The sequence below is a fragment of the Lotus japonicus genome, chromosome 1 (assembly GCF_012489685.1).
Source record: "Lotus japonicus ecotype B-129 chromosome 1, LjGifu_v1.2".
Classification (NCBI taxonomy): Eukaryota; Viridiplantae; Streptophyta; class Magnoliopsida; order Fabales; family Fabaceae; genus Lotus; species Lotus japonicus.
This window is the reverse complement of record NC_080041.1, coordinates 120,665,719-120,687,944: the sequence shown is the minus strand read 5'-3', so window position 1 is coordinate 120,687,944 and position 22,226 is coordinate 120,665,719. Positions and strand designations below refer to the sequence as shown.

At 34.8% G+C, this 22,226-nt stretch overlaps 2 protein-coding genes across 6 annotated transcripts; one reads left to right on the top strand and one right to left on the bottom strand.

Moving 5' to 3' along the window:
• Window positions 1–723: 723 nt before the first annotated feature.
• Window positions 724–5,655, bottom strand: LOC130729939 (beta-glucuronosyltransferase GlcAT14A). The gene is made up of 4 exons (XM_057581793.1): window positions 5,026–5,655; window positions 4,783–4,858; window positions 4,322–4,437; window positions 724–1,331 (listed from the first exon to the last, which is right to left on the bottom strand). The coding sequence occupies exons 1-4, from the start codon at window positions 5,612–5,614 to the stop codon at window positions 808–810; spliced, it is 1,305 nt and encodes a 434-aa protein (XP_057437776.1). The 5' UTR covers window positions 5,615–5,655; the 3' UTR covers window positions 724–807.
• A 7,129-nt stretch (window positions 5,656–12,784) lies between these two features.
• LOC130729938 (protein PNS1-like) lies at window positions 12,785–21,414 on the top strand. 5 transcript variants are annotated; one of them, XR_009016175.1, is made up of 4 exons: window positions 12,785–13,060; window positions 13,321–14,490; window positions 14,630–16,391; window positions 19,147–21,414. XR_009016175.1 is itself a non-coding variant. In XM_057581791.1 (4 exons), the coding sequence occupies exons 1-3, from the start codon at window positions 12,965–12,967 to the stop codon at window positions 14,774–14,776; spliced, it is 1,413 nt and encodes a 470-aa protein (XP_057437774.1). In that variant the 5' UTR covers window positions 12,785–12,964; the 3' UTR covers window positions 14,777–14,796; window positions 15,917–21,414. The 5 variants fall into 5 exon arrangements, 3 of the variants coding, with proteins under 3 accessions (XP_057437774.1, XP_057437775.1, XP_057437773.1); XR_009016174.1 differs by having other exon boundaries at window positions 19,144–21,414; XM_057581791.1 differs by having other exon boundaries at window positions 14,630–14,796; window positions 15,917–21,414.
• The last annotated feature ends 812 nt before the right edge of the window (window positions 21,415–22,226 follow it).

The window sequence follows — 22,226 nt, the reverse complement described above, 5'->3', positions numbered from 1 at the left end:
ACTGAACAACCTGGAACGTGGGATCAACAACAACGGGTGGCCCAATTATGGGAGGTCTCCACAACAAACAACAAATGGATCTAGGATAAGCTCTGATACCATATTAGAAATTGGGAGGCCTATACTCAACCACAAAAGCTAGCTCAAGAGTTGAGGTTTACACTACCCTTATAAAAGCTATCTATGCTCTATCTCTAGCCAATGTGGGACTTCTAACGAAGAGGTGAGTGGAAGAATGGAAGGGGTTGGGGTGGTGGCTGAAGATAATGCTGAAGATAGTACTGGATAATGTAGTGAATGTTCTGTTGATAATGTAGTTGGAGATAATGTGATTCAAGATAATGTTGATGCTAGTTGGAGATGATGTAGTTCAAGATAATGTAGTTGGAGATAAATTTTATTACAAAAAAATTCAAGGAACAAGAATGGGCTTGGGGAAGCAGCATGCTATTTAGGTCCTTTTAATTCTTGGAGTTAAATTTTTCCTACATCAATAGTCTTTGTCAACTTTAGTGGCATGTTGAGATGAAAGTTAGAAGAAATTGGTAATGAGTGATTGGAAGTTGTAATTTTGTGATGAGAAAAGCTGTAAATGGGGATGAGATTAAGTTAATTTGTCTGATCATCAGGTTTGGTGTTTTAGAAGGTCCAATTTTATTAATCTTTAATTAGTGTCTTGAGAATTTTGACTATGCTTCCCATAGTTGTCAAAAAATTCCAAGCTGACAAAAATGATTGATTATTAATTATTACTAATATATTATAGAGTCTTTATTACAAGTGCTCAAATCAATGGAAATCAAATGGTCACCTGCACTGCTGTTGGCGAAAGAATCTATCAGATAGAAGTTTTGTTATCAGATTTTTCAACCTTCTTGAGGCTGGGCCAGGTTTAAGCAGACCATAATTCTCACTTCTCAAACCAGAGCATGCTCTGTTCTTCTTTCCACCACTACCCTGAGAGCACCACCCACCAAAAGAAAAATGCCCGCGATACCGCTTCAGAAGATCCCTATCAATTCTATCAAGAACGGCATCATTTCGCTTGAATTTTCGCGCGAAAGGACGGTTGCTGAGAACCATTTTTCGATAATCTTTGATTCCAAGAGACCTGGGGTGTTGTTTTGGAGGATTGTCCCAAGTAATGTAGTGAAGGTCATGGTTGGCTGTGGTGTTCTTGTAGGATTTAGAGTTGCATATAACTGTTTGGAAATAGCCTTCTGGGGATGAGACGAAGTTAGTGTAGTAGAGGAGGAGGGTCCTTGGAAGATTTTCCCATCCAATAATGCAGTACTCTGCAAAAGATCTTGATAATATTGTCCAAGCTGAACCTGAATTGGGGGAATTCAGAATTTCATGTTAGCTGATGCAAAATCTTACTAGCATAGAATATGGCAGGCATGAAGAGGTCTAATATAATGTAATGATTCAAAGTTTGCAATGTGTGAGAATTTTCCTTGGCACAAAATCTTCTAGTGTTGTGAAATTGGGCTGGACAGTAAGCAAGCCCAAACATTTGTATCTTTTGTGTTTTGTGTAACTACTTTTATCCTCTACGGGAGGCAATTCTGTTCGAGATAACACATTCAAATCTTGGTGGGGATAGTTGTCCTAGAGTTGTTTTTTCTTTTTCAAGCACAAACTCGAAATCAGACTTAGCTCATTCAAAACATGGTATGTATTTGACATAGCTCACTTTAGAAAATAAACAACATGCAACAACTTGTGAGGGAATGAATGATTTGCTGATAAATCAGATAGGGCAGGAAGCAAAAAATACACCCAAAAAAATCCTTGTCATATTAAAAATTTCATAATATTTTTTTGGCATGGCTTACATGAATCTTCAAACCAAAAGTGTAGAGATAAATTAATATTATACTAACTAATCTCTTAAAATTGTGGCACATAAAAAAAACAGAGGACAAACAACACCATTTGGCATTTACAAAATTATTCGTAACATAGTGTATAATATCTAGGATCTCTTCAAAGGATTTGAATGCTCAAGTGAACAAGAGCATCAAGCTTAATTAAAAACCCTGAAGATATGATTAGAATTGGGGGACTTAACTCTGACCCCAAAAGTTAGATTAAGAGGTGATGCTTGTCTTCCCATATATAAAAAGCTATATTTACCACATCTCTTATCAATATGAAATTTCTCAACTGTTTTCCATGACATAAAGTACAAAATCTTTAGTAGTACTTGGACACTCTACATAGAAGTTGACAATTTTGAAAGGATTCCTTTCCTGGTGTCCAACAAAAGGGGGAAGAAGATTAATTGCCACAAAAATGCCTATGGCACTACCCGTGTGAGCTTGAAAATAGAGACTGACTAAGTCTTGAAAAGATAAACCAAACAAAATAAACAAAGGGGAAAGTGATGTGTTGCTAATTAAGACATGTGTGCACCGTCTATATTGCACCCAGAATCTGATCATCATCTACAAGTAAGAAGGCACGTGCATTCCTTGAGTCCACAGCTTATCTAAAAGAAAGCCATCGTGCATGTGCACCAGTGCTCTGTTTTCAAACAAGTGACATTTGTACTTTCCAAATTTAAGCAGAACTGATCACTGTTATACTATTTACATGAACCATTTGTTTTGTATATGGATAAAGTTTATATAGGATAACACTTCCATTGTGTAACTAGTATTAGGTAAGGTAAGTTTCAGATTGCTAGATTCAGTTAAATTTTATTCCGATTTTACATTCAATTTAATCATTTAGAAACTTTCATACGCCATATAAAAACTTGTATCATGCTCACTAAAACTCAGAGTCATGCAAGAATCTAATATATAAAGGGAGAAGCTTTGAGATGGTAATCCTAGAAGTTTTTCTAGAGTTACCATCTCATCATCTTAAATTTTTATTCTCTTGCCACATGAATTTTTAACATTTCTGTTCCGACTTAGGCCTTTATGGTCCGGCCCATCGCAAATTGGCCACCATTGGACTTAGCTCATAGCGTATGTTGACCTAGACAAACGGAGCTAACCTGGCTTGACGACCATTGTCAACTTGATCTGAGTCCGCAACCTGAATCATACTCACAACAAAGGACTCTAGATGGATATTCACATGGAAGAATCCAGAACCAATCCTTCGGCTCATTGATGATATTTCTAGGAGAAGGATCCAAAATCTCATACATGACTGAAGAAACGGATAAGCACCAACCAAGGAGTCTAGTTGGGTCGTCCAATAAGGTATGAGGGACAACGTCCTCTTTTAGAATCCAACGACACCCTGCATCCTACACTTAGCCCATAAGGAAATGTTACCCTTGCAAGACGATGACAAACCGTCAACGATACTCTATAATTAGTGTGTGACACTATTCATCATGTGGGCACAATTTACCCTAATGTTACTCTGAAAAATTATACCTTACTTAGGTATTGAAGTGTCTTAATTTGCAGGTACCCCCACGCGCTCTCAGCTTGACGAAGGAGAGCGACAGACGTTACACCAACATGTTGGCGGAGTACGATGAAGGACCCCAACATTATGATAGAGGATGGTGGAGAATCCTCAACGTGGCGACGAATGACCTTTAATTTGTATGCACTGACAGTGTAAAAAGTTTTACATAGTCATTTAATCACATCCTTCAATTTCTTATTTTAAATATTATTAAAATAATCATGAGCTAACAAAATGAAGGGTTGTGATTGAATGATTGTGTAAAACTTATTTAACCGTCGGTGAATAGAAATTAATCTCTTTTAAAATTATAGTCACATTATGGGCATCAATGCCATTGCCAGCTATCACCATTCACCAACCATTTAATTAGACTCACTCACCGGCAATATAACTGAAAGGGACTTTTTTTTTCAGAACATTGATACTTTAACCACTACACGTTACTTCTGATACATTACAGATGTTTGGTTTATGTTATTTCAAAAGTTATAGCATTTATCATTTTTAAAATTAATTTCCTTGGATGTGATCTAATAGAAAATTCTCTAACTTGAGTGATGTGAATGTTTATAAACTAACTTACAAGATGGGAAATATAAAATAAAGATGCGATGTAAGAATTGAGAATATCCATGACAATAAAAACATAAATACATTGATGCAGTATGCATATATATCAAGGGACAACTCATGAGTATAGTATTCATATTTCAGAGAATCACATGGTCCACATATATGCCATTTAAATACTTAGCAAAAAGGGTAAAGATAATATGCCGTGTAATGAAGGGAACAAATTACTATAATATGCGTGTAACATACATCACACAAACACAAAACCACAGTCTAGAATAAGCAAAGATTGATGAGAGAAAAATACCTGTGTAGAGTTTAAAAGATGTTGGTAAACTCCTCTGCTTGATAACCCACCAAATCTCTGATTTATTGAGACTATAAAGCCCAGGGTCTATCATTATTGGCTTCCCTCTCTTATTCCTAAAATTGGGTATTAAAATTGTCAGAATTTTGGGCAAGGTATTGAAGTATGAAACAGAAAATCCTATGAAGGAAAAAAATTTGAATGCTAAATTTCTTCCCGGCTATCCCTGAAAGTGTATGTGTCGGCAGATAAATCTCTAAAGAAAAAGGAAATGTCTATTGCTGCTCCTGATTATATTAAATGCCGGTCAAGTTAGTTCCTATACTTACTTGATCATATACACTAATTTGACCGACATTTTATACAATCATAAACTGCGAGAGAATTTTCTTCTTCTACAGAGTAACTTTTGCTTCACACTTAGAACAAAATTGAGCATTCACTCAAACATTAACACTTACAATTTCCAACCCAAGCGACTGCTATGCTGTATGAAATTGATATCCCTTGGAACCTCAGAAAAAGCCTGGATCAGATCTGGATTCAAAGAGATTCATACCAACTTGAGTTAATCATTAACATATGCAACCACCACTCTTCAAATTTCAGATCATTTCACAAACCCAATATAAGAAAGACAAAAAATTGCAAATTGAAACTATCAATTATGCAATTGGCATAGCATTTAAGGCCACTCACCATACCATCTTGTGTAACTAAGGGATAATCAGATGCACTAAGATTAATAAACCAATCCCATTGACATGTCCTGAGAAGTATTGCAATAGCATGGAGTGTGGTTGCAAGCATTGTTGGTCCTCTGTAAGTGACCAAATTGCGTTTCCCCACAATCCAAACATTCCCAACTTCACCATAAACAGGATCACTAGCCACATGTTCTGCCACATCTCTATGTTCTGCTTCTGGAGCCCCATAATCCATGTGAATCAAATAGTAGTTCCCTGGATGATACAGCACCCTCAGCAGCCTTTTGAGTTTCACAGAATCTCCTTTGGATGCAGAGATCAAGTAGGCAAAAGTAACAGGGTATGATGAATTGCTGGCTCTGATGAAACTGAGGGAGTCTATGTTAACATTCCTGAAGGTGGAGATTTGTGTGGTTAGTCTTGTGGGGATGAAGAGAAAAAAGAATAACACTGAGGTTAGCATGAAGAAAACCATGAAAATTTTGAGACCCATTTGAGAGAAAATTGCAAGAAATTGAAAATTTGAGGGAGAGAAAGTGAAGAAGGAAGGTGAGTGATAAAAGCTATAAAATGTTAACCAACACATTGGGATGTGAAGATCAAGATATTATAGTGGGAGTGGGAATTACTGAATTAGGAAGAGTGTGGTTTACATTATATTGGGGTTCTTTTCTTTGAACTGAAGGGCCTCCATTTGTCAGTAAATTGTCGGTTGAGAGTGGAAGAGGTAGATTCGAGACTCGAGAGCTACATTTGGCACCCCACTCATTAGAAATGTCATCTCACTTTCGGAAACTTAGGTTCCGAAATATTTCGGAAATAAGGTTTCCGAAGTATTTTTTCACTCAAAAGTGGGGTGTTACATGTATTTTGCACTACAAATCATGAATTAATTTCGGAATATAAAGAACCCGAAAATCCGAAAATTGGGGGTGTAAAATCTAAGGATTGTGGTGTCAAATCCAGCTCAAGGTAGATTCTGGTGAGAACACTTCACATGCCTCATAGATATGGCTACTAGTAGTGGCTATTATTACAGATTCACAGTGTGTTTATTAGGTAAGAAAAATATATAAAGGAGATTAAATAAAGAAATAGAGGGAAATATGCTATTTTTTATTTTATTATTATAGTAAAACAAGGCGAAGACGGGAAAATCCAAGAAATATATGAATCATGAGAAAATGTTCTCGAGGGTTAGCTCAAGTGGTAAGAGCTAGGGGGACATAAGGGTTGGGGAGGGGAAGGTTCAGGGTTCGAATCCTAGAAGAAAAATTTGAAGAGATTTTCTAACTTACTAACAACTAACCACTAACATTTGCCTATAAAAAAAAGGAATCACAAGAAAATAATTTTATTTTCAAATTATTTATCGATCCATTGTTCTCTTATTTTAATGGGAGGTCTATTTGATAAATGATTAGAATTATATTATATTAATTATATATTTTTTCTTTTCATTCTTTATCTAACTAAATATATGGAGATTTTTATTACTTTTGTTTATTCAAATAATATATAAACTTATCTTCCTATGTAACCAAAAAGTAATATATAAACTTTATTATTTTTAGCTAAGCTTTACATTGCTATTTTTGTCCTATTGTTTCATAATCAATTATTTTGATCCCTATGATTTTAATTTTGCAAATCAAGTTTCCATAGGTTTAGAAAAATTGACCACATAGGTCCAACCACTAGTGTTCAATCAAGAAAAAAAATGGAACATGGAAACAACTTATTTTATGTGTAAATGTAAGTTAGAAAACAAAAGTAAAATAGCAATACAAATCCTCAAATTAGTGAATAGCAATACAAATCCTCAACCAAAAACTAAATAACACTAATATATATGTTACGTTTCTTTTTTTTGGTCAATTAATTTTTTAATTATTAATGAAGTGATTCATTTTAATTGGGCCTAAGTATTGTAATCTGATTGGTACGGGTAAAAGTGTGGGCCAGAACCCTTTGACACATGATGAGTAGGATTAGGGTTATAATAGGTTTGACTAAGGCTATGTTTGGCATGTCATTTCAGCTAGCTTATAGCTTATTTTACTAGCTTAAAGCTTATTTGACTAACTTAAAAGCTCTTTAAAAGTGTTTGGTGAAGGAGCTTATTTTAGTAGCTTAAAGCTTTAAGCTATAAGCTATCTCAGGTAGCTTATAGCTTAAAGCTTATAACTTATTAAATTTATTCTCATTTTTATCCTTATTATTTTATTAAAATTCTACCATTACCCTTATATATTTATAAAAATACTAAACCTATTTTTCCCTCACATTTACGTATGCAGTTTCCGCCACCATTCCCGCCACACCGCTGCGCACCACAAGTATTATAAATATTATATTAATAAAAATAAATATTATATTTTTAAGATGATAAATAACTGGAGCTAATAAAAATATTTAAAGTGATAATAATTTTAATATTAATATCATATTGGTATTAATGTGAAAATAAAGTAATGTTAAATATAAAAATAATTATACAAGTATGTCCTTTTATGTCATTTTACAATTTCAGCTTGTTTAACAGCTAATTTTATCAAACACTTTTTTCAATCAAGTAGCTTTTCAGCTTTCAGCTATCAGCTAGCTTATAAGTTTTCAGCTAGCTTATCAGTTAAACATGTCAAACATAGCCTAAGTCTCACTACATCAGAAAATTGACTTGATAATTGTGAAAGAGAGTGTGAGATACGGAGGAAGATCTCGTCCCTAAACATGGTAGATATTCTTTTCTTTTCTTTTTTTCTAAATCAAGGACAGCCCTCCTTCTTTCCCAAAACAGTATCTTCAACAAGTAAGTGTTGATGTTCTAATTTCATATAGTTGCTTTATAAAATTTTCCACTTACATTTGGTATCAGAGGCTAGATTATATGAATTAGAACCCAATTGTTTTTATGATTCGTTCATTGCTTGATAATTATGAAGCATGTAAATTCTCATTGTTTCTGATTAATTCCTACTACTGGGTAATTTACTAATTTTCCTGCGACATGTTCGTTAATTAGCGTATTTCAATCCCCAATTTTAATCCTACTCTGTTCGACATATTGCCTTCCTTTGTGCCTTAATGTGTATTAGGGTATTGATTAGACTATGATTTTGTGGCAAAATTTTGATTGCAAGTTTACGTTTGGTTCCAAATGAAAATTTTAATATTAGTTGATTAGGAAAAAATTCTATTCAAAGAACATGTACACATACATATATTTTCTCCCTGGATTCATAATACGAGACTGTGACTTCACGTGATATACACATGTATTGTTTTGGTTTTATATTATATTATACCATATTGAAATTTGAGATTCTTTGAAATTCATGAATTACCTTATCTGAGATAAGAACATGGAATGGAACATTTGCAAAAAGAATTCGATGCATTTGCTTTATTGTTGAGTACAAAACTAGTTGGGAATGGTATATTGTGTTGAGTTCATGATTGAGCCATGGATTTTGAGCAAGAAAGGTTTGATTTTTAGGCAAGAGCTTTCATAAATATTGTGTGTGATTACCACCAAAGTGAGCTCATACATTTTAGTTTATGAAATTTTGTTTGTAGTTTGAGGAATGTTTCTGATCACTCTGCATAATTGTCTTTTCAAAGGTGAGTTATTGTATGTAGCGATTGAGGTTGAATTGAGGATGACTATTGGGGGTACATTGGTCTATAAATTTATTTATTCAGAGAAGATAAATTCTTAAACTTAGGTCCCGTTTGGAAAAACAGCTTAATTAAGCGCTTATGATATAAGCGTTTATTCATAAGCTATTTTTAAAAATTTATTGAAATAAATTAAAAATAAGTTGTATATAAGCATAAGCTGTTTTTCATAAGCTATCCTGAGCAGCTTATGAAAATAAGCTGAAAATAACTTATGACAGATCATAAGCTGTTTGCATAAGCTCTCCTAAACACTGACATAAGAGCTTATGCTGTCAGATAAGCTCAAATAAGCTCTTCCAAACTGGGCCTTAATGTATGCTCAATGAGTAGCTTATTCTTGAGATTTATAGATGATGTTATCAGGGTGAACTGATTCAGGGAATATATCTGTCCAAAGAGGATAGATTTTAAAAACCAATATATGCTTGTTGAGTATCTCATCTGAGGTTTTGAGTTCTGACCTTAGTCATAACCTGGGTTTGCGCATTCTGCTCAACATGATAGTTTGTGTTAATTAAAGCTATATCTTGCCTGTATTATTTGTTTTAATGCATTCATGTGTTGTCTTAACAGTGAACCTCTTTGTGAATAACCATTATGCTTCTATTGTGATCTGACTGGGTCTAATTATAAGAAGATCGATGCAAGACTTAGTTTTCATTAGGAATTGCTAACGTTGATGTGACATTGCTTGAAAACAAATTGTCATCAATGCGCAAAGTACACCTAATGAGAAGGAGAAATTAGTTAAGTGGGAGAGTTCAAACCGTCTTAGTTTGTATGCTATTAAGAGGATCATTTTTGAACACATGATCAATAGATTGCCTGAAAATGAAAATGCTAAAGATCTACTTACTTTTATAGGAGAGAGGTTACAAGTATTTGATAATGCTGAATTTGAATGTTTAATCAAACAACTAACTGACATGAAATATGTTAACATTGCGGGCCTAACGGAGTTCATTATAAAGATGGTTAATGTCCAAACCAAATTAAAATGTTGTAGATTGATCTAAATGATAATTTCATCTTGTCCTATGCCTTAAACAATCTACCTGCTGAATTCACACGAATCAAAATTGTCTATAATATTATTCGTGAGAAGTGGACCATCAGTGACCCCATTACTAAGTGTATAGCTGAGGAAGAGAAACTTAAGAAGAAAAGAATGATTTGACCCTTCTGATTTTTAATGTTAAACCCCATTCAATTTGAAACAATATAAAAATACTCTACTGCTTCTCATGGGAATCATGATTTTAGAAACCAGGTAACAATCAAAATCATAATGTTGGAGGTTATAATCTTGTTGCCTTCAAGAACTCATCTTGGTGCTTCTAGTTTAAACAAAAGGGGCATAGGAAAATGATTCCTTTGAGAAGCATTAAGAACATTTTTCTTATGTTTCCAATTAATCTTACCAGACTGAGGTTTAGTGTGAAAAGTTAGAAAGGCTAAATCACTTTTTCTTTCTTGAGTTTCTCTTCCTCAGTCACACATTTAGTAATAAGGTTATTGATGGCCCACTTATCATCAAAGGTATTATAGGCGGTCTTGATTTGTGTGAATTCAGCATACAAGTTGTTTAAGGCATGAGACACAATGAAATTATCATTTGGGTCAATGCTCTGGGATTTTAATTTTGTTTGGACATGAACTATCTTTAGAATGAACTCGTTCACGCTCCCAATTTTATATTTCATGTCAGTTAGTTGTTTCATTAAACATTCAGATTCACCATTATTAGATACCCGGAACCTCTCTCCTATAGCGGTAAGTAGATCTTTAGTATTCTCTTTTTCAGGCAATCCACCGATCAAATGTTTGGAAATGGTCATCTTAATAGCATACAACGAGGCATTCTTTACTATTCTCTTTTTTAGGCATTCTTATATCTTACTATAAAAATTAGATTGAGGATCACTTTTATATTATGCTAAATTTGTATATTAATTTAATGATTCTTATGATTGTTAGGGTGTAAATTTAGCAATTCTTTCATTCTCTAAACAGTGTACAATTACGACTCTCTCATCGGTTGAGAATCTAGTAGTTGTTGTTTTGCTTCGTGATGGAGGTAGCGATAGTAAGAGATAAGAATAAGATGGTTCATATGAGGAGTTATGGCTAAGGAAGGAGGTACCGACCAAAGGTAGCAACGAAAATGGTGGCTTAGAGAGTCATAGGAAGCCACTTCAGGGTGTGGTTGTCTTTTGTCTCTTCTAGGGTTTCGTCCCTATTCAATAATGCAAATTATTGCACATAATCTACTATGTGAGAGTTTTTTCCCTGTTGTTTGGAACCACTTTTTGTTTATTTAATTATAGATTAAATTTTTTTAATTTATTTTTAATGAAATGGCCTCCCAATGACATAATTAGCAGAGTCACGTCATTAATAAAGGCCAAGTTATCAAGTTCGTACGCTATATAGGCCAAATGGATAGGAGGATCAAAATTGCACAGTTGTATTGATCAAAATTACTCATTTTGAACAATGATGACTAAAATTAAACAATCGTATTATTAGTTCAGATCCAAATTAAAGTGCCCTACTTTTATTTTCGGTAAACCACTCAACGACCCATGATCCATACTTCAAGTTTTTCCTTGAAAGTTGAAACGTATACATAATTTGATTATCTTACAAGTCTTATTTTGCTTTCAATCAACAAGAGAGCTGTAAATTAGGCAGGTAGTGCTTCAGTTGTTAGCTTTGATGTCTTTATCTCTTTCAACAAGAAAAGACAATTGGGTTGTTATGTTATATTTGCACTTTTTATTTTGTTTGACGTGAACCATATCTTTCTTGGAGACAAGTCAATAGCAAACTAATAATTAAGAAGGATAAAGGGAAATATCAAATATATATTAACATAACCAATGTCTTATTTGTTCGATTTCGTTGTACTCACATACTTAAATTGGTGATGATTTATGGATCAGGGTCATCTCACCACATTATTAAGCGTGTAAAAGAGTCTCACTTATTTATTAAACATAAAAATGTTAATTTGAGAGAATTTCTACAAAAAAGGATCATCATATCAAATAATCAATTATTCTAAAAACTTAAATTGTTGGGTTGGGTCAAATTTTTTATATGAATGATTTTATATTATTTTGTCTAATACACCACTTATCCACATAAAAAAGAAGTTTTTACTTCTCCCATTTTAGCATTGAAATTCATGAACATATATACATTTTGCACCATTGCAAATTCAGTCATATGTGTACTAGTTATGGTGTATATTGTTATCGTATAAAGACATAATAAAAACTCACAAAGCCAGTAAAATTTTAAAATGTGTCACGTTAAACAATTAAATTAATTAAAAAATACTCAAAAAAATTGGATTAGAAGTAGAAATTAGTTAGTAGTTAGTGGGTGAACCAAACAAACAAGCATCTCCTTTTAAAAAGAGCCGGTTACATTCCACACTTTCCTCTTCGAATCCAACAGCCATTTTTCCTTTGAAATCACCTGAATGGGCCACGTGGACACCAAGCTAAGAGAAAGCTCCTGAAGCTTCCACATCACCATGACAGGTCATCACATTGCACAACCAAAACAAAGACCTAAAGGTCCTAAACTACCAAGCTACTCCACTAAAAAATATTTGGTATTATGACAAAATTTTATATATTTTTTTAAATGTCCCAATAAAATTATGACTCCTGTATTCGTAAAAAATAATTAAGAAAGGACCAAAGACTATTTCTAAGAACATACTATTAGATAATGTTATTTTATATTCGGTAGATATTATTACTAATGATAGTCATGAGATTAATTCTCTTTAGGCTTGAAGATCACATTAAGTGAGTAGACTACTCCCAACAAATCAATCTTCATACATACCGTTTTATAGATCAAACTCTAAATTAATGTTTAGAAAGCTCAGCTATCTATTTGCACTTGTTGGTTATTATTAGATAGCTTTGAAAAAATTTGAAAAAGTACTAAATTCCTTCATCTAATTTCAATGAGTACAAGATAAGAGAATTTTCCAAATATACTACTATAGTCTATATAACTTTCAAGAGTGTGGCGTAAATTGTGGCATAGATTCAAGGAAGATCACAAGACTTGGGCCATATTTTAAAGTTTCTGACATGTAAAATTGAGAATTCTCCATCTGGGTTGGCTCATTCGTGGGGACCAAGAAAGTGAAAGAAAATCAAAGAAACTCTTTGGGAATGAAAATCTAACTGCATTTCAAAATTCAAATACAATAGCGTGAACAATAATGGCTATGATGAACAACTTCAACATCACAACACAACCACAGCTCCTCCAAGTTCAAGTTCAACAACACAGTCTTCCATCCAATCACCCCATCAAGGTTTGTTTTTGTTCTCTCTCTTGCTCTTTCTTTGTTCCTTCAATCTTTCTTCTTTACCTTTTCTTTAAACTGCAACTCCCTTTAGCATCAAATTTTCTTCTTTCAAGTTTCACTTCACCATCAAGATTGTCTGCTACCGACACATCCATTTCTCTTATTGCCTGATTAATCTATACTATAGAAGCCTTTCTCTTATATAAACTACACTAAACACCCTCTGCATGTTGATGTTATCTATCTTTTGATTGAAAAATTTGAAGTCAATTTGGTCATATCAGGCACAAGATTCAATCTTTCCTAACAAAACAACAGTGGCGGGACAAATAGTGAGAAGGGTCTTCCAGATTCTGTTCTACTTGCATCTGGTCCTGATTTCAGTTTTGGTGATTCTCCTCACCATCTATGGTCTTGTCTCAGATTCTCACACCCACCATTTTCATCCTAGGAAGTGGTACCCTCCACTTCTAGCATCAACAGTATGTGCTGGAATTCTTGGTTTTACATGGCAATGGATCATTTCCTGCCACCCCACAAAGGCATTCAAGGTAGCATTTTGGCTGAGTCCCCTGCTAACATGTGCAATGGGAATTCTGTTTGTGTGTATTGGCTCACCAGTGAGTCTTTCAGCTGGTGTGATTGCTTTGGTTTTTGCAGTTATTCAATCGTTATACGGTTGTTGGGTCAGTCCACGATTCGAATACGCCACCAGAATCTTGTCAGTTTCAATAGCTTCTCCTCCTGAAAAAACCCAAGGGTTAACCCTTTCATCAATCCTCATTAGTGTCCTTCTCTGCTTTTTTCTTGTGGCCGGGATCGGAGGCGCTAGAGCTCTTGAAAACAGAACCAAACTAGCACCCCTTTTCATCTTAGTGATCCTGCTGAGCCTGGGATGGAGTATGCAGTTTCTTAAGAATGCAATGCAAGTCACAATTTCAAGGGTCAAGTACGTGCATTTTGCTGGAGGAGCTGCTGAAATTGATACAAGAGTGGCAATTTGTGACACAATCAAGTACTTAACTGGAAGTGTTTGCATTGGATCCATCCTTGTCCCGATCTTCGGACTCTTCCGGGGCTTCGCGCGATCAATGAGTCTGATTGGAGGGCACACAGATGAGTTCATGTTCTCCTGTGTTAGTTGCTACATGGGGATTGCATCTGTCCTTGTGAACTTTGGGAACAGGTGGGGTTTTGTGCATGTTGGAGTTTACAACAAGGGGTTTGTGCAGGCTTCTTCTGATGTTTGGGAAATGTTCAATAGAGTTGGATTGGAGCAACTGATAGACTTAGATCTCACTGGAGTGTTCTGTTTCTTTAGTGGGGTTGCTGCAGGTGCAATTTGTAGTCTGGTGAGTGGAATTTGGAGCCTTGCAATGCATAAGAGCTATGCAATTGAAGTATCCATTTATGGTTTCCTCATTGGCTATTTCATGGTAAGAACTATGATCTAAGAACTTGGTTGCATTTGACAATTTGAATATTATCTTCTCTTTTTTTTTTCATCCATGTTCAAGCTAATTATCTTCACCTGTGATAAAAACACACTAATTGTGGTGTCAATGGCTTCTGCAGTGTCGGTTGGCGATTGCGTGGCCACAAGCATGTGTTTCAGCTTACTATGTTGCTTACGCAGAGAACCCACAGAGCACTCAATTTGACTCCACTATTCCAGTACGCTTGGAGCAGCTTCACAGATCTCAAGCTTTGCAAAGATTCTGAACCAAACACTTCATGAGATAGTATGTTTGATGATAACATAGTTGGAAGAACAATTTTTCATTGTACATAGTGATTTAATTTTGATGTAGATAAACGCATCATAGGATTGAACATGAACATGTTTGGTTTCACATTGAAATCGTTCACAATCACTTCTTCTTTATGAAGGCTACTTCCAGTAGCTAATTTCAGAAGCACTTCTCCTCCTAATACAGAATCCTACAAGTTTCCAAACATACACCAAAGCAATACCAGAATCAGTTAAATAAATTGGTCATGGAGCATAATAATACTAGTATGTATACCTAATAATACTAGTATGTATACCCGTGGAGTATACTAGCATAATAAATCTCAAGAGAGATTGAGAAAGAAAGAAAGAAAGAAAGAAAGAAAAAAAGAAAAAAAAGTAAAGAAAAGAATGGTGAATGAGATAGTTGGTAAAAGCATGAGAGTGATTTATCATTTATGATTGGTTTAAAGTGTGATTGCTTTCTTAGCTTGTTGAGTTTCTTTGCATATCTAGAAAAACCAACTTTCTTTGAAACCCGACCTCATTACAACCCTCAAAGACCTTAGAGATCCTTGATTGAACATGCAAATTTGACAAATGTTAAGACAAGTAACAAAATTGATTTTTGTAATTCAGTGTGTGAATGGAGTGAAACACTTACCTTACTTTATACATAATGAGATACTGATATGTTGAGCGAATACGTATTTCTTGGTTCGAAAGGAATGGATTGTATGCTTATTGATTTTCATGATGAATATGCATTTGTGTTAATTTGTGTTACTGTTGTGTTATCTTTTGTGGTCTTCACATTTTGATTTTGGATCATTCAGTTTGAGATTTTGAGAAATCATGCAATTTAAGCTTTATAGAATTCAGATTCCATGCCTCTTGAATGAAAGTCAATACCTTTTGTTTGAGGACAAACAAAGTGTTAAGTTGGGGGAGGTGATAAGTGTTCATTTTACGTATGTTTGAATGTCATTTTAAGCACTTATTTGACTTGTATGTTTGCATTTTTTATCATTATACTCCCCAAACGAGTTAACTTAGTACGTATTTAGCTTTAACATAAATATAGTGAAAATATCATTAATTTCATGTTCTAACTTGGAGTTTTGATGTAGGGAAGAAATTCAAGGAAGAGCCAAGTTGGAATTAAGAAAATGAAGATTTGAAGGCTTGATGCTTAGCACGAGGAAATGGTGCTTAGATCCATTCTGGCAAAAAGACCATGGCGCTTAGCGCCAGAAAGTGGCGCTTAGCACCAAAGGCGGTGGAGAAAACCCAAGGGGAAAGTAACAGGGGCGCTTAGCACCAGAAAATGGTGCTTAGCACCATTCTGACGGATTCAACTTTTATTTAAGGGCCAGAACACGTTTTTGTGGGTATCTCTCCATTTCCTCTTCGAATTTCTCCCATTTTTGCAGCAAAACAGAGCTAGCGAGTTGGGCTTCATGGAGGAGAGGTCCCTGGGTCTAGGATTGACGAATTGAAGCTCCCGAGCATGGTGGCGACCGCCGAAGACCGTGACAACCTCTCAGAGGCGATGGAAAGCTTGGGAAAGCTTCTATCGCCGTGGATCCTTCGCCGTTCTTCTAGGTTTCATCTCTTCTTCCTTATCCCTTGTATATGTTGTTTCTATTTTTGTATTTAGCTTGTTGAAACTTGATTCTTTGATTTGTTCTAAACTCATTCATTGATGTAAATGGAAATATTTCATGTATGGTGTTTCTTTCTATGCTTCATGCTTCTAACCTATCAATTGATAATCAAAAGAGCTCCACTAATTTATAAATAGATCGGAAGGTTGATATGAATTAGTGCATGCTTAGTTCAGTGAAGGTAGAACGCCTATGTCGTAGGTCACAATTTGTGTGTTAAAGTTTTACTTTCTTCGCTTCAAGTATTGATTGGTTTGTGTTAGATTCCTATGGACTAGCATGATATCGGGAGATAATTGCGGGTCCGGTTCAAGAGAGAAATCACTCAGTGAACTAGTTGTCTTAGGGTGATAATATCTTGAGTAGGAGCAATAGTGGATTTCCACGTGACAGGTGGGGTTCTTAGTTCTAACAGGAGTTTCCGGAGTGACAACGGAGATTTGCAAACCTAGGGTACCTTGTCTTAGGATGAATTGGTCATTGGGAATGTCTTTGAGAGATAACTCGAGCTATATTATTCCTTTTGGATTTTCTAGATGGTAAGGGATTACGTCTAGGAATTTCAACTGATAGATTCACCTAGGCTGGGGATAGTTGGGTGGATAGCTCTCGACATCATAAATGAAATGAACCATTACAAAAGTGTTTGAGTTGAAAGCAATTAAAGGATTAGCTGAAAATGCATTCTAAATATCTTTTCTTCTTTGTTACCTCAGTAAACCTTCTTTTATTGTTTTCTTTTATATTAAAAAACCATAAAAACAATTTATCAAACATCTTTTTATCCGCTCAGATCGATATTTAACTGGTGGAACTGATGTTCACACAATCCCGGAGGACGATAAACCCGTATCTGCTTTGCTATGATTGAATCATAAGGGTTTAGTTCCAAAGCAGTACAAACAATGTGGAAAAAACCTTTATCAAATTTGGCGCCGTTGCCGGGGTTTGTGTTTGTAATGTTGGTGAAACTAGTCGAATGTTGATTTGAGTTGTATATAGTGTAAATATTCCATGTTTTGCTCTTGTGTGTCAATATCACTGATTTGTTCTTGTTCTTAATGCTTGTTGTAGCATGATCAATTACAACATGATCTGAGGTTTAAAATTCTTTGAATCAGACTTAGAATGAATCAATTAATGAATTTAATCTCAATTAGGTTCATTAGTCAAGAATTGATGATTTGACGCATAAGATGTTATATATAGGTGAGTTGTGCATCTTTGTTGGGTTGTTGTTCTTGTTTTCAATTCCCTAAGGATTCCTTACTTTTGGTTCTTAAATAATCTTTGCAAGTTTCAATGATGAAGTTCTTCTTTGGAGTTATGTAAATCAAGATAGAACCATGAAGTTTTGGAAACCATGAGTTTTGGTGTGTTTGTTTTCTATGCTTTTGTGACCTTTCTCTTTTGACTTGTAGCATAAGTGATTTTGTGAAGTTGTGCTTAAAGATGAGTTTTCATGAGTTTCACAAGTCTTATTTAACATATTGAGATTGTTCAATGATTTTGGAAGTAAGAAATGTCATGAAATCAAATTTCAGGGGTTTGACTTGCTGGAATATGCATGTAGAAGTGAAAGGAATTAGACTATGTGGTTTTAATAATAAAAATCTGCGTTTGAGACTTCTAGCAGAACCAAAATATCATTTTTCATGCATATAGAATGGTGGAAAACAAGGATAGTAAGTATTGCAAATTTTGAGGCATGTAGTTGTGCGTTTCCAAGTGAAAAACAAGTCCCCCTATGTGGCTTCTCTGCATAGCTGTGAAAAGTTGCTTCCAAATTCTCTTGTACAAACTCATTTTTGTGTTTGAGTGTGGTTCTTCAAGTATTAGATTAGTTTTTAAGTTGACCTCTTTAATATTGTAGTGAAAAGGTACGAAAACTCCTCAGTGTGTGAATTCTTGATCGTGAATTGTGATTTTGAGTAAACATGGTCAATTGTGTGTCCTGAGGCTCTCCACAAGCTCTAAATGGTATAAATGAATGATTTTGAGGCCTACCAAGAAAGAAAAGTGAGAAATGCAAAAAATAAGGTATTGAGTTGTGAATGTGCTTGGAAATTGCATTTGAAGTGGTCTAGTGTGTAGTATGTTGAACCTTGGGAAAATTGTGCTTGAAATGCTAATTTTAATGTTTACACAAGTTTCATATGGTATATACATGTGTTCGACCCAATTGACATGTGCTAAAAGTGAGAAAATCAAATTTTGGCCTATTTAGTTGTGATTTAGAAAGCTTATAAAGTTTGGTAAATTCGATCTTTGAAACTTGTGATTGTGAATTGAATTATGAAATATCAAGTTCTCAACAAGTTTTAATTGATAATTGAAGGATATTAGTGAGTGAAAGAGGTGAGCATATTTGATAGAACATGTTTTGAGCTTTAAAGTTGTGAAATATGCATGATTTGGCTGAGAAATTATGCAGATCTGGTGCCTACTGTCAGATTGGCGCTTAACGCCAATAAATGGTGCTTAGCGCCACCCTAAAAAAACAACAATGCTCTCATTTCTTAAAACGATCATAACTTCCTCGTTTCTTATCTGATTTGAGCAAATGACCACTCTCTGTAAAGCTCTTTAAGTTTACTTTCATATGAACCAGAGTTTAGATTGTTTCAGTGAAACTTATGATTTTGCTCATTCCATTTTGTCTCCTAACATAAATTGTAAGTGATTGTCAGCAGTAATCTTTTGTTACTGGTGTTGCTTGGCCTGAGGACAGTCCAAATTTTTCGAAGGGGATCATTTTTGAAGAATACAGGATTGAGCTCGACATATCATCATGAGGGAGTTCTTTTTCTTTCTTTCTTTTCATTTGTTTTTAGTTTCTTTAGTATAGTAGTTTGTGAGTAATTAACACTTTATGATGAATTTCATGGAGAATATAACTGATTTCATTGGGCATGGTTGATGAAGCATTAATATAATTACATGATATGTTTTTAAATGAGATTTGAGCTGTTTGAGTCCATGATTTAACTGGTGTCAGCGCTCAAAGATTGCATAACATGATATGATTGTATGATTCACATCGAATTGATATGCATAACATGAAATTTTTGAAAATCAGGGAATGCTTTGAACCTAAGCCATGTGAGGGAGTGTGCCTATACAATTGTGAGCTGAGAGAATCATCACTGTTTTGCATGATTGGTTTTGTTTGAGTCTCCGATCGTCATTTTTGTATGTAATTTCTTGAAAGTGATCAAGGCATGTTCTTTCTTTAGTGCTTACATTGCCACTTAGCCAAATGACCATACCCTTTTATTACGAAATCAATTGTTCAACCCCATTGAGCTTGAAAAGGAAAGAATTTAGGATTTATTTCTTGTTTATAACCTTGAGCCTAAAAGGAAAACAATGATCTCACCTAAGCTGAATAGGCTAAGAGAGCATTTGCAAGATATGGTTATATTCAAGTTGGGGGGAGCTATTGTTGTGTTCAAGTTGGGGGGAAAGGCATGTTGGTAAAAAAAAGTTGAATTCTCAATCTCTTGTGTATATGTATATAGTGTGAATAGCTGTAAAAAATGTTGTCTCTTCTTAAAAAAAAGAACAAAAAAAAAGGAAGAGAGATTGAGAAAGAAAGAAAGAAAGGGAAAAAAAAAAGTAAAGAAAAGAATGGTGAATGAGATAGTTGGTAAAAGCATGAGAGTGATTTATCATTTATGATTGGTTTAAAGTGTGATTGCTTTCTTAGCTTGTTGAGTTTCTTTGCATATCTAGAAAAACCAACTTTCTTTGAAACCCGACCTCATTACAACCCTCAAAGACCTTAGAGATCCTTGATTGAACATGCAAATTTGACAAATGTTAAGACAAGTAACAAAATTGATTTTTGTAATTCAGTGTGTGAATGGAGTGAAACACTTACCTTACTTTATACATAATGAGATACTGATATGTTGAGCGAATACGTATTTCTTGGTTCGAAAGGAATGGATTGTATGCTTATTGATTTTCATGATGAATATGCATTTGTGTTAATTTGTGTTACTGTTGTGTTATCTTTTGTGGTCTTCACATTTTGATTTTGGATCATTCAGTTTGAGATTTTGAGAAATCATGCAATTTAAGCTTTATAGAATTCAGATTCCATGCCTCTTGAATGAAAGTCAATACCTTTTGTTTGAGGACAAACAAAGTGTTAAGTTGGGGGAGGTGATAAGTGTTCATTTTACGTATGTTTGAATGTCATTTTAAGCACTTATTTGACTTGTATGTTTGCATTTTTTATCATTATACTCCCCAAACGAGTTAACTTAGTACGTATTTAGCTTTAACATAAATATAGTGAAAATATCATTAATTTCATGTTCTAACTTGGAGTTTTGATGTAGGGAAGAAATTCAAGGAAGAGCCAAGTTGGAATTAAGAAAATGAAGATTTGAAGGCTTGATGCTTAGCACGAGGAAATGGTGCTTAGATCCATTCTGGCAAAAAGACCATGGCGCTTAGCGCCAGAAAGTGGCGCTTAGCACCAAAGGCGGTGGAGAAAACCCAAGGGGAAAGTAACAGGGGCGCTTAGCACCAGAAAATGGCGCTTAGCACCATTCTGATGGATTCAACTTTTATTTAAGGGCCAGAACACGTTTTTGTGGGTATCTCTCCATTTCCTCTTCGAATTTCTCCCATTTTTGCAGCAAAACAGAGCTAGGGAGTTGGGCTTCATGGAGGAGAGGTCCCTGGGTCTAGGATTGACGAATTGAAGCTCCGGAGCATGGTGGCGACCGCCGAAGACCGTGACAACCTCTCGGAGGCGATGGAAAGCTTGGGAAAGCTTCTATCGCCGTGGATCCTTCGCCGTTCTTCTGGGTTTCATCTCTTCTTCCTTATCCCTTGTATATGTTGTTTCTATTTTTGTATTTAGCTTGTTGAAACTTGATTCTTTGATTTGTTCTAAACTCATTCATTGATGTAAATGGAAATATTTCATGTATGGTGTTTCTTTCTATGCTTCATACTTCTAACCTATCAATTGATAATCAAAAGAGCTCCACTAATTTATAAATAGATCGGAAGGTTGATATGAATTAATGCATGCTTAGTTCAGTGAAGGTAGAACGCCTATGTCGTAGGTCACAATTTGTGTGTTAAAGTTTTACTTTCTTCGCTTCAAGTATTGATTGGTTTGTGTTAGATTCCTATGGACTAGCATGAGATCGGGAGATAATTGCGGGTCCGGTTTAAGAGAGAAATCACTCAGTGAACTAGTTGTCTTAGGGTGATAATATCTTGAGTAGGAGCAATAGTGGATTTCCACGTGACAGGTGGGGTTCTTAGTTCTAACAGGAGTTTCCGGAGTGGCAACGGAGATTTGCAAACCTAGGGTACCTTGTCTTAGGATGAATTGGTCATTGGGAATGTCTTTGAGAGATAACTCGAGCTATATTATTCCTTTTGGATTTTCTAGATGGTAAAGGATTACGTCTAGGAATTTTAACTGATAGATTCACCTAGGCTAGAGATAGTTGGGTGGATAGCTCTCGACATCATAAATGAAATGAACCATTACAAAAGTGTTTGAGTTGAAAGCAATTAAAGGATTAGCTGAAAATGCATTCTAAATATCTTTTCTTCTTTGTTACCTCAGTAAACCCTCTTTTATTGTTTTCTTTTATATTAAAAAACCATAAAAACAATTTATCAAACATCTTTTTATCCGCTCAGATCGATATTTAACTGGTGGAACTGATGTTCACACAATCCCTGAGTACGATAAACCCGTATCTGCTTTGCTATGATTGAATCATAAGGGTTTAGT

Bases quoted from the DNA above. Each gene is read 5' to 3' on its own strand.
- LOC130729939 (XM_057581793.1), bottom strand. From the start codon at position 5,614: ATGTGTTGGTTAACATTTTATAGCTTTTATCACTCACCTTCCTTCTTC. The intron at 4,859-5,025 runs GTATGGTGAGTG...CTTTGAATCCAG, and splicing joins TCCCTTAGTTACACAAGATG to ATCTGATCCAGGCTTTTTCT. The intron at 1,332-4,321 runs GTATTTTTCTCT...CCCCCAATTCAG, and splicing joins ATCTTTTAAACTCTACACAG to GTTCAGCTTGGACAATATTA.
- LOC130729938 (XM_057581791.1), top strand. From the start codon at position 12,965: ATGGCTATGATGAACAACTTCAACATCACAACACAACCACAGCTCCTC. The intron at 13,061-13,320 runs GTTTGTTTTTGT...AAAAATTTGAAG, and splicing joins CATCCAATCACCCCATCAAG to TCAATTTGGTCATATCAGGC. The intron at 14,491-14,629 runs GTAAGAACTATG...TGGCTTCTGCAG, and splicing joins TCCTCATTGGCTATTTCATG to TGTCGGTTGGCGATTGCGTG.